The sequence below is a fragment of the Hippoglossus hippoglossus genome, chromosome 24 (assembly GCF_009819705.1).
Source record: "Hippoglossus hippoglossus isolate fHipHip1 chromosome 24, fHipHip1.pri, whole genome shotgun sequence".
NCBI lineage: Eukaryota > Metazoa > Chordata > Actinopteri > Pleuronectiformes > Pleuronectidae > Hippoglossus > Hippoglossus hippoglossus.
In genome coordinates this window covers 3,486,865-3,499,277 of record NC_047174.1, presented here as the reverse complement: position 1 = coordinate 3,499,277, position 12,413 = coordinate 3,486,865, and the positions used below count along the sequence as shown (strand labels likewise).

The 12,413-nt window shown below is 45.6% G+C and overlaps 1 protein-coding gene across 2 annotated transcripts in view; it reads left to right on the top strand.

Moving 5' to 3' along the window:
• The window catches only part of map3k5 (mitogen-activated protein kinase kinase kinase 5), a 47,480-nt gene that overhangs the window by 10,517 nt on the left and 24,550 nt on the right, over positions 1–12,413 (top strand). For both annotated transcript variants that reach the window (XM_034579857.1, XM_034579858.1), the window contains exons 2-6: positions 3,011–3,150; positions 5,837–5,860; positions 9,641–9,834; positions 10,880–11,048; positions 11,959–12,065. In XM_034579857.1, the coding sequence (XP_034435748.1) occupies positions 3,011–3,150; positions 5,837–5,860; positions 9,641–9,834; positions 10,880–11,048; positions 11,959–12,065 (634 nt within the window). The remainder of the gene's footprint in view (positions 1–3,010; positions 3,151–5,836; positions 5,861–9,640; positions 9,835–10,879; positions 11,049–11,958; positions 12,066–12,413) is intronic.

The following is a 12,413-nucleotide window of genomic DNA, read 5'->3' as shown; positions in this document are numbered from 1 at the left end:
TGAGTCCACTGGGCACAATGGGGCGGGGGGGGGGGCCTGGAACAGAGAGTGTGTTGGAAAGCCAATTAAATGACCACAGATAAACTCAAGACACTGACACAGAGATGCACAATGACACAAAACAACTGTATTGACCATAAGAGCAGTAAAAGGAGAAGGAAGCGATGTAGGTCAACCACAAAAAGATGATTTCCACTGAGAAATAGACACAAAAAAGTTGCAAAATACACACAAAGAGACACAAAACGACTGAAAAGAGAAACAGACACATCCACTGCAGAGATAATAAAGTAACACAACACGATGTGAGACAACCACAAAAAGATGCAAAGCTATCAGACAGAGACGCAAACAGACACACAAAGACATGGAACCAACTAATAAGAAACACAAAATGACTGCAGAGACACAAAAAAGAGCTGCAAAGAGACACACTCATGTTGTTTGTAGTATTGTGTCTCTTTGAGTCTGGGTGTATTGGAGGTGTGTGATGCCTCTTGTACATGTTGTGCCCTGGAGCCTTTTGTCTCCTCTGTGAATAACAAACTAGAAACAGGAAATACAACGGGTGAGGACCTGACACATTCTAAATTTAACCCTGTATGTTTTGCAATGATAAGAACATTTCTTGCACTTCATCTTCCACCGGCCTTTAGAATAATATATATCTATCCTTGCTGTAAAAAAAAGGAAACGAAAGACGTCTCCACTGAAGCCTGTGACGTGCTGCGTTTTTATTATCATCCAACACGTGTGCATCACGTCTCCACACTGACGACATCATCGTGCACCACTACAGTGCTGTCAGCTCTCAGGGGCTCTGGGTACTAAACACTTCAGAGAGCTGATGGCTCCTCTCCACTCTCCCTGCAGAACAACACTCGCCTTTTCTTTTTCTTGAGGTTTACTCCAACGTCACTCCCAACATCTGCAGCCTCTGAATATATTTTTGAATTAAAGTCCTGCTCAGATGTAATATTGATGGTTCCCCTGTTTGCACAGAAACGAGACAAGCTTATCTTTAATTCATCAGACGACCTGCGCTGTCGGGATGTGGACATCCGGTTGCACCTTGTGAGCACAGAGCGTAAAGTAAGAGCCCTGAAGAAGACAAACAACCTCTTTATTCCGTGTGTGCTCAGGGTTGTAGTGAGTTTAAGGAATTGAGAATTTCAATAAAATGCAACAAACCAACTCCACCTGGTGTCATTAGTCCTCGAGCGCAAGCCGGGAACTTCTGTTACTGACGTCCAAACGTGCACCGAGGCTGAATCTCTGTTTGATATTTGACGATATCACCGATGGAAATGCGTCACAGATATGGAAGCAACAAGTGGTTCTTGAGCAGAGGTCGGGCCAAAGGGAGGATGAAGGTTTCCTCTCCTCCTCCGCCTCCTGCGTCAGAAAGTGAAATCTAACTTGTGCTCATCCGTCCTGATGTGGAGACGCCGGCCGCTCATCCAGAAAACAAAACCCCTCTCGAGGTTCCACATCAGTGCCCAGAGCCGCTGAGCTGAAAATCCTCTTTATCCCACATGTCCGCTGCCCACTTGGCTGCAATGAGGGGGGGGGGGGCCACCGGGGGCAGCAACAAGTGCGTGCTTCCTGGTTGAATTTGCACGTGTTGATGAGGAGGAGGAGGAGGAGGAGTGGGAAGAGTGGCTCTGATTGGCTCCTCTCTGCAAAGTGGCGTTGGCAGATCCACAGAATTCAAATCGACTGCTTGATGTGAACTGTTCAGTCAAATTGTGAGGGGGTCGATCAGAGTGATTTTATTCTGAAGGACCGGGGGGGCCCGGGGGTTTAACACTTTAAAAATCCATATTGATCGGACTCCAGTAATTTCGGGCCTCACACACAATGTGGAATTTAACCACAGCTTGTTTCCGTCCTGTCTGCAACAGATGTTCATAAAATCACTTTTCCTTTTTCACATTGTCTTTGTACAACTTCACATTATTTGTGGTTCACAGCTTTTATTCAAACATAGAATTATTTTAAACACAAACTTTTCCTCCAGTCGTTCTAATGAACTCGACCTTCTGAGCGGAGTCAGATCTGTTTTTGCCGTATCCGAGCGTCTCTGCTGCTCGGCTCTGTGCGACCTGCTTGTTGACACAGAGAGGTGGATAGTTGGAAACAGATGAAAAACACAGGGTGACGTGTTATCTCTGTGACGCCCAGAGCCCCCCCACCCCCCCACTGTCATTACTGCAGCACAGCCACCGGGGCTGGTGGGTTTTCTGTTGTTATCGGTGGCTGGCGGCAATGTCAGGGGCGGCGTGCACAGCTCCACTTCCTGTCAGGGGCCCCCATCACACGGTCGTGCTCATTCTACAAGTCGACCAGTTTGGTAAACGCCTCATAAGCATCATTTTAGATGTTCACGAGTTTTGTTTTTATTGCTATGATGTTACGTTTCAGTGCAGCAGCCTATGACTGATCTCTGGTGTTGCACAGCTGTGTATTTTCAATGTAAAAGCACAGGAGTCTGGGAACCTTTTCACCAGAGGCCACAGTCCTGCTGCTCTGAGTGACACTGGACAACATTTACTCCTGTTGATCCTGATCGCACGCTGGCGTCCAGCCGGCGTCCGGGTGGTGGTATCGACCGTCTTTGTGTTTATTGACAGAGTTGAGATGGATCAAACGTCCCTCGTCCATGGAGCTGGTCTGTTTTTCAAGAGAGCGATTAGCTTCCACTTGTCTCCCTGACACGAGAATCTGTGGCTGACGTCAGGAAATCCACCGTGAACAGTTTGTAGTAGTGACGAACACGTGATGTGGTTTCAGACGAGTCCGTTAACCTTTGACCCCCGAGCTGCGTCTCTCCGTCCCAGAACAATAAAGTCCAGTCGATGTTGGGTTTAATGAAAACCAAATATCAGCAGTTAGTCACTTTAACCTTTGATATAATGAAGGTAGTTGAGCTATAATGATGAAGATGAAGTATAATTGTACCGACCCCCCCCCCCCCCGACACTAACCGCTCCCTGTTTGTCTCCGTCAGATCTTGCTGTGGTGGAGATGACGGACGCCTTCCGCCAGCCCTCGCTCTTCTACCACCTGGGAGTCCGGGAGAGCTTCAGCATGGCCAACAACATCATCCTGTACTGCGACACTAACTCCGACTCCCTCCAGTCGCTGCAGGTGAGTCGTGGTTTACGAGCAGGAACCAGGACAGTGTCCCGCCCCTCGCCATCACTGTGATTCACGAGGGTCGTGATTAGAGGCTTTATTTAGAAGGACACTGGGCGGACGTGGGATTGACACAAATGTAATTTGGTGGCGGCGGCGGCACATAAATGCAAAAGTAATTTGATGGAAGGAAACGCATTTATGAAACATTTAAGATGGGACGTCAACGTGGCCTCTTTTATTTTTTTTATCTTTCAGTCAGTTAGTGGATTCAGGACTGAGACGTCTTTTCTTTTACCTTTTTACATGTGATGTTTTAGATTTTCCTTTCTTTCAACATGGTATTTTTGAAAACTCACATCAAGATAGAATAGAATGCCATAATTTGTAATTGCAGCTTTGCAACAAAATTCTGTGTATCTCCGCAGTGCATACACAGCGTGAAAGAGAAATATGAATATGAAAGATAAAGATCAGACGAATAAAGACACCAGCAACAATTATTACCAAAATGGACCAAAACAGTTATTGCACAGTCGCAAACTTAAGTTATTTGGCAGAGTTCAGTTTTAAAAGATTTCTGTTTTTACTAAAAAGGACACTTTGGAGCATTTAAAGTACGTTCAGTTCTTAAACTAACAATTTAAGATGATTATGTTCTCTCTGTGGAGCCGTGTTGATTTTAAACTCTTGACAGAAGTCTGATTTATACCTGAAGTGAAAATAAACTACCTCTGCCAACATCATGAAAATATAATAAACCTTCAGGGGACGAGAGCAGTCGTGCTACTTCAAACAACAAGTGCTGCATGCTGGGTAAATGTTTATCCACTAACTGTTTGACGTGATCGGTGTTTTACCATCAACAACTTCCAGGGGGGAGGGGGGGGGGAAACCCGACAAGTACGAGGAAGTGATACTTCCCGGACAATATGCAAATATTTCTCCCTGCGTGCATCATTCATTAATATGTTATGGGAATCTGTAACGGAGAGAAACACATCTGTGCTCCTAACTTCAGTGGGCTGGAACCCAGAATCTCCCCCCGGTCGTGTGTCAGCACATGACAACAGTGTGTGTGTGTGCGTGTGTGTTGTGTGTGTGTGTGTGTGTCAGACAAGACGTGGTTCACACAGTCTGACGCCAGAGCCGAACACACTTTAAAAACCCTCCTGCTGCCAGCGGCTCGTATCTGAGGAACACTGAGGCCTTTATTGTGCAGTGAGCGTAGTGAAGGGAGTTCAGGGCTCCACAGAACTGTCCAGTCAGCGTAACGCCCCACTCAGCCTGTCAGGAGGGGTTTGTCTGCACCCAGTCGACTTAAACACGACCCAAAGAGCTAATGCACATTCGCAGCTCTATTATTTCTACGTCCAAAATACCCTCCATGACATTCCTCCCTGCGCTAACGCAAACTGGGAGCCGGAGCGGTCCCCTCCCTTCCTGTGGTCTGCAGTGGTGCCCACCCGTCTGGCTGGAGCTCCTCGCCCCAGCCTGACAAGACCTCCTCTCTCTGGTGGTTTCCACTGATGTGTATCAGGCGGCGGTTCCATTGTTTCAAAGGGTGCTGCTTTCTAAGTGAGGGCTGCTCTTTAAATAGGGGGAGTTCTCCAAAAGGCACCGGGACTAAAAATACCCACAGACCCACAGAGGCCTTTGTGTCCTCGGGGCCGGTCACGCCGTTTATTTTCTTAAGGATAAAATAGTCTCTTTGTGCGAGAGAGAACAATACACACGCTTGTGAATTGAAGGGTGAGAGATTATGTTGTTTATTGGTTTGGGTTGTTTGTTAAGATTAAGATTACACAAAAACTAAAGGACAGATTACCACATCATTTGGTGGAATGAGTTCAATTCAATCCAGGCAATTCTTTTTTATCCCTTTATGAGATTTGCATTTCCTGACATTTTCTCTGATTTCCCAGAGAATAATGGATCTTGATTGTATCTTTGAGTGAATGAATTCAAAGGAACTTTTACTGCATTTTAGTTTTAGCTGCATTTATTAGACCCAAAGGGGAAATGTCCAACTTGCCTGAAAAGTACAATATTGGTCTTTGACTCTATCCCTGCTATCTTGAATTGTTTCTGGGTAACTTATCTAATACTCTTTATATGTCGAATAAGCAAGATGCTTAACTTGCACAGTTAAAGGTCGACTTTTCCTACAAACAAATGTATTTATATCACTTATCCTGTAAGGGTCGCTGGGGGGGGCTGGAGCCAATTCCAACGCAGGGCCGACATTAACCATCATTCCCCCTCCCATTCACGTCTACCACAAATTTAGAGTCTCCTACTAACCTAACTCTGTGATGATGAACATGCAAACAAACAAACTCCACACAGAAGAGAGCCCAGCCGAAACCGGGATTCCAACCTACAACCTTTCCTAGTAAAATATCTTTCAATAATTTTCATTCCGTACCTCACCTGCACTGTATTTTCATCCTTTATGCTGAATTAATGGCAGCAACTGTTGCCACAGACTGTTCACAGGAACATTCATATTAGTCAACCACTCTAAATATCGACAGAGATAAAAAATCGAACCGTCTCAGGTACGTTACGTTAAATTTAAGTGCAGCTAATGGATTTGGTTTTGTCTTGTCTTGTTTAATTTAGAGTGTAAAATTGCCGCCGGGAGAGAAAATGTGCTTGTTGAATCTCTAAATGTTTTTCTCTCGTCCTCTTTCAGGAGATAATTTGCCAGAAGAACACTGTAAGTAGACAAAGCATCTTTCTCTCTTTCCTCTCGCCTTTGCCTTCGCACATTACTCACACATCACACGTATTATGTGCGGCAAAGAATATGCTTCTTCTTTCTTTTCTAACAACATGCAGGGAGCAGCAGTCCAACACCTCATGCTTCTCCTCCGTGTTGAGAGGTGTTTCTCTCCTCTGCAGCCCAGCTTTTGTTTAGAAGCCGCGATAAATGTTTGGTTTCACAGAAATGTCAAAAGAAAACAGCGTCTTCCTCCCGTTTTTTGCAAGATGCTTCTCTCAGATGAAAGCCGGTTGGTGAGTTGCGGCGACTGCACGAGCACCATCTGCATAGAAAGGTGGAACTTTGACTTGCAAAGACTGCAGCATTCAAATAAGGGGCTGATTTAAAGCAAAGGAAATCCTGTTCTTCGCTGACTCACGTCCTTTGTAGTTTCTATCTAAATGTTTCAAGATAAAATATGAAACAATTCAACAACTTAGACCTGTGTTGTATGCGGTAGTTTGTTTATTACGTTTTTAACAACGTTCAAACCCAGAGAGATCCACAGTTTTACACCCAAGAATATTACGAGAGACAAGAAATGTTGCGGAAGACAACAACTCCCACGATCCCACGCTGCTTCACCACATCATCAAACTGGCTCTTTTCTTATTGCAGAAGTTTGATATGAAACGTTTGATTAAAAACACACAAAGTCTATTCATATAAAAGATTTTTTTTAAAAAGGCAGTAAATCCTGTCATTTGAAAAGCTGGAAGCATCAAATTTTGTGCATCTTTGCTCGAAATTTGCTCAAAATAAATCCATTGATTTCCTGTCGATCCAGCCACTGAACAATCGAGCGATTCAGCAGAAAGTGGAGCAGAGTGTGATTAAGGCAGAGGCCGGCTGCGAGTCGTCCAGGAGTCAGATGAGAGGCTTAGCTCTCCTAAGTGGCTTTTCAGAGTGGAGAGGAGGTTGCACTGATCTCTGACTCGGACTTGCACCGTGTCAGAGGAGCTGATTATCAGCCACAGTGTGAGAGCGGGAGCTCGCTGCTCCCTGATGTGCTCTCGCTCGCTTTGTTCTCTCTCCTCCTGCTATTAAAGGCATTTAACTGCAGCTCTGCACCGGTGCATCGCTCTTATCTAACCCTCAATATCTGCAATATCTTTTACATGTTGTGTCAATTCAATGCATTAAGTTTGTTCCTGCATGCAACACAATTAACATTTTTAACATTGCTTTCTTTGCTATTCAGTTCCACAAGCAAAAAACACAAAATTGTACAGTTTTTATGATAATTTTTCTATTCATATTCTACTTCAAGTCATTTTCATATATGCAATTGCCCCAAACATGAGTCACATGGAAGCGTTAAGCCAATAGAAAACCTCCTCTGTGGTGACATGCATCCTGAGACACAACCCAACACAAACACACTCATATTACATCACAATGAATTGTCATATTCTGCAACACTGAGAATACAGCTGCATGGCCAAAAATCATCTTCCTCTTCATGATACATGTAGATGACACGGAAATATAGACGCAGCGTTATTGTTGTATTGCAGTTTAAACGTACAGTAGTTATATAGTATTTTAAGTATGATAAGGAAATTGTAGAATTTGTATTTTCAAGCTAAACATTACAAGAGGAAACGTATTCTTGTCCCGCTGGAGCCTAAATTTACCCAAATCCCGTTTGTCATCATAAACAATAATCGGACAATCGCTGATCAGGGAGAAACAACCAAACGCTCTGCAGTTGCAAATGTACTCGACTGTTCTCTGCTCTCCACTGTGATCATAGAAATCCAGATAATTGTCCTCTGTTGTTGCATAATCAAATTGCTGTAGCTGCGTGCACAGTGTTTCCAGTGTGTCGGTGTAAATCCAGTTACTGTAGCTGCCCACTGACTTCAACTCTGCAGTCACAGCCCACAGCTACAACCTCCAGGCTCCAGGCCCATAGATGTGAGGCGCCGCAAACCTCAATGGATCATTCACTGTTGCGAGAGTTGTATAAATGTGCTAATATCAAGTTATGTCAAGCTCTAAGAAAGCATGTGTGTGTAGGTGAGTCGGCATCCGGCTCCGTCCTACTGCAAACATGCAGATGGGCCATCGGCTAACGAACCAGGTGACTCATTCACTGAACAACTGACTCATTCACCACGTTCCCCCGTGAGCCAGCGCTGCCGCAAGTGTTTCCCTCGCAGCTCACACACGTGTCACCTGCGTGCGACTAGCGGAGCTTCGCTTCCAACGACCTGCACCCTCTCTGAAATATGCAGCGGCCTTGTCATGGGATCCTGTGTCTGCATGAACCTCAGACACACACACACACAGGAGCTAAATATAGCGTCGGCGTTTTGCAACCTGTCTGGTCACACCTGGCATCAGCAGGAGACCCAGTTTACTTTTGAGCGACGTGCAGCAAAACGGTGATGTCATGAACCACCGCTGCACAGGAGGATGCAGTTATCTGCGGATCTGCTTTCACTGCTTCAACGTCTCTCCTTCCACTTCCTCTTTTCAGTTGGCAGCAGCAGCAGCAGCAGCCGTGTGTTTTCGAAAAGAGGCTGAAAAGCTGAAACCGGGGGAGAATATTAAAGCAGCTGTGGAGCAGCTCAACCTCCCTCAGACTCTTGTGTAGTCACCGCACATCTGACATTCTGGGAATAGCTCTCCTCTGAAAGACCTCCACTGCTTCTTGAGCATGTCAACAGTGGGTTTCCTGCCTGTCTCGTTCTCTGTGTACTGTCTGTAAACACCACACGCACGTGTTTGCTCTTTGTTTATTCAGCAGCGGCGAGCGACAGCAGCTGGAGCATCGCTACCGCTGCTGCAGGAGAAAACTGTCAAGTTAACACAAACACACTCATCTACCTCCAGACCCAAAAAAACGAAAGCACAGAAAGCACACGTGTCTGGAATTAGAGCTCAGCGGATAAAGAAGAAAGATTGTGGTGCTAAAACTAAAACAGATGAAAACAAATGACTCCTGGATGCAGCAGCTGCAGCAAATAACCGGGCAGAGGTTCTGCACCAGGTGAACGGCAGCACGTCTGCTTCCCCAGGCTGCAGGAACAAGGGGAGGGCGCCGCTCTGAGTGTTTGCGGTTGTAAGACAGAAGCTGGTAATGTGGCTGTCGCCGCTGAAGCAGATCACTCCACCCGGCGGCTGTCTGTTTAGACTGGTGTCGTCTGGTCGGAGTCGAATCCCTGGTCTCAAACTGGGGGGAAGCAACAAGAAATGTGCTTCCTCCACATGCATTGTTTGGTTTCCTATACGGTGTCTGTAAAGTCGGCTGTAGAGAGAGTTCAGACGAGGTAATTGTTCAGAGAAGCTGAGTATTCTACTGAAATATAAATGTACACCTTGTACTTTAAGGATATTGTTTTACCTAGAAAACACTATAATCTTAGTTTGGTTATCGATACCTATGATAGCTGAATATGCTCCGTTGCTGCATTGTATAGATGTGTGTCATCCATAAAAATGTTACCATCCACTATTCAAAATCAATTTCGGATCCACTAATGTGTTCCTTCCTTCTCGGGCCATGTCCCACCCCTCCACACAACATCATTGAAATCGGTTGAGTGGTTTTTGCTAACTAACAAACAAACGCAGATGAAAACATAACCTCCAAAATTAAATTTGACATGACTACACCCACTCAAATACAGCTGCTGCCTCTTTCACACCACAATGCTTTAGAAAACCCTCCGATGCCTCGATGAACAGATATTTGGTTTCCCAACCCTGCGTCTCTTGTGTCCACAGACGTGCTCGGCCAACTACACCTTCATCCCGTACATGGTGACGCCGCACAACAAGGTGTACTGCTGTGAGAGCAGCCTGATGAAGGGCCTCACCGAGCTGATGCAGCCCAGCTTCGAGATGCTGCTGGGGCCCATCTGCATGCCGCTGCTGGACCGCTTCATCCAGCTGCTCAAAGTGTCCCAGGCCAACTCCCAGTGAGTCCAGCAAACTGGGGATAATGGGTGGACGGGAGCAAAGGATTTCATGCTTTTAAATATTTAATAAAAACATAATTACCATATCACTTACAGATGACATTGTAAAATAAGTGAAATAAGGAAACGGGAGCTAACGTTGTTTTACCAGAATCGAAGGTTGACAAATAAATCAGGTCGCTCACATATGAGGAAGAAGCCGAAGTTACAGTTCCTGTTAAGACCATTAGCTCTTTGGTGTTTGCAGCACTGAGACCGTTTCTCTTTGGATTTATTGTCCGTCTCTTCCCATTTTGACTTGCCGATATTATTTTTATGTGTTGCCTCCCTCGGCTTTTGAAAAACACATTTACACCTCAGCTGCTGCAGTAACATTTGAGACTTTCCTGCCAACAGTCGGCGGAGCTGCCAGAGAGATGGAAGCTCTGCTCCAGCCTCAGAGACTCAGAACTTACACTTGGAAGAAGCCTCAGTTTCCTGGACACCAGTTTTAAGCATCACTGGAAAACGACCTGAACACAAACTGTAAATGTGTCAAGGAGAATAATGTTTCCTGTCCTCCTGAGAGATCTTTGGATTTTAATGCCGACTTTGGTGCTTTAAATAATGGTTGACTGAGTTTTGCTGGAAATGAAAAAGGTTCTTTCTCCATTTCCTTATTCAAAACGTTAAGTGACTCACAAAAACTGAGTATGTGCTGGTTATAATTTCTACTTTAATCTTGTCACTACTTGCACTAGAGCCGATTTGCCAAGATTTCAAAGTTGGCTTGACACCAGTTACACGTCAGTGGTAATGTTAGACGAGGGAAGAAAACATGAAATAATCAGACGGTTAAATGTCCTTGTCTGAGAATAACACAATATGATGTTGGTTTCAATTTGCTTACTGGACTGGAAGTATGAAAATATTTAATTTATGAAATATTTCCTCTGAAATACATTATTTAATATCCCCTTGTAATAGTGCAACAGTAACAGCAGCTGAGGCAGCCACAGACTTATTGCTCTTATACTTCTAACCAGTGTTTTTTTTTGTCCTCCAGTCAGTATTTCCGTGAGACGATTCTGAACGAGATCCGTAAAGCCCGGGAGCTGTACACTGGCCTGGAGCTGGCCGCCGAGCTGAGCCGGATCCAACAGCGGCTGGACAACGTCGAGTGCCTCTCAGTGGACATCGTCATCAACCTGCTGCTGACGTACAGGGACATCCAGGTCAGCAGCATGTCGTCAACTTGTCCTGTGTTCAGACAACTCTACAAATGAGATCAATGAAGAGACAGTTTCCAACCGTCTCCGTTTTCAATATATCGCCTCTAAAACAAGGAGATTGAAAATCAAAACGTAGTTGTATGGATGTGGCCTCAGATTATCTCAATATATCGGAAAAAATTGATCAGCCGTACGTTTCTCTTTAGATCAGCACTCGTAGAAACTTTCAGCCGAACATCCCACAAGGTCACGAGTTTCCAGGATAAACTACGAGGGAACATTATTCACCAAACTACCTTTCTCCAGCTCAGCCACACTAATGATCCGTGTGCGTGCGGATGTCTCCGACCTTGGCAGAGGAAGCTGCTGTGTTAACTTTACTGTACAACCGAGAGAGAGTTCCCCGCCTCGTCCCCGTCACTGTCTCCGACCTCTCGCTGCCCGTGGAGAGCTCCGGGGCGAAGCTTTTCTTCTGCTCGTCTCAAGTCTTCCGGCTCGTCTTTGCTCTTTAGTCTTTTCACATTGTGGTGGCGCTCGCTGTCCAGATCCTCCCACTCACCGTAGGCAGCGCTCGAGCTCATAAATCATTCATTAGAACAACAAGCAATGTGGCCGTGCTGAATTATTCAACGTGCTTTGGGTATAGCGACGATGTCGGCGAGTAGGAGCGACAAAAATGTGATGAAGGGGCCACTCAATTATTGAAGTGCGTTTGGTGTCCGTCAGACTGTCGCGTCTCAGACAGAATAAAGGGACATCAGACCCCCCCCCCCCCCTCCGGCCTCACAGCAGCTCAGCGCCTCCGTGTGTTGCGCTGCATGTCTGGAGGACGCTGGTGCACGAATGTCCCACAATGCTTAGCGATGATGATGATGAAGCTCACCGGTGTGTGTGTCCCTCCCTTGTCCTCCAGGATTACGAGTCCATCGTGAAGCTGGTGGAGACGCTGGAGAAGCTCCCGACCTTTGACCTCGTGGCTCATCCGCACGTGAAGTTCCACTACGCCTTTGCACTGAACCGGTGAGACGGCAACTTTCACACAACACAACAACACGACAACACACCCAGTGACACACACTGACACCACCAGACATGGACACTGAGTTTCACACATCTACCAGGAGGTTTTCATTTGTGTCTGTGAAGGTAAATTGCATCTAATATGTAATTATGCATATTTGAAGGGTGACGGTTGAGGATTTGGATCTGCAGGTCGGAACTGGTGCATTTCCAGTGTCTGATGTTTTTAATGAGCTTATCTGTGACTAACCGTGTGAGGCAACCTGAGGGCGTCTGAGCATCTTTCCTTCTACTTCTCGATTCGTCACAGGTCATTTTTGTACTTTTATCTGGACCTGGTTATCTGTG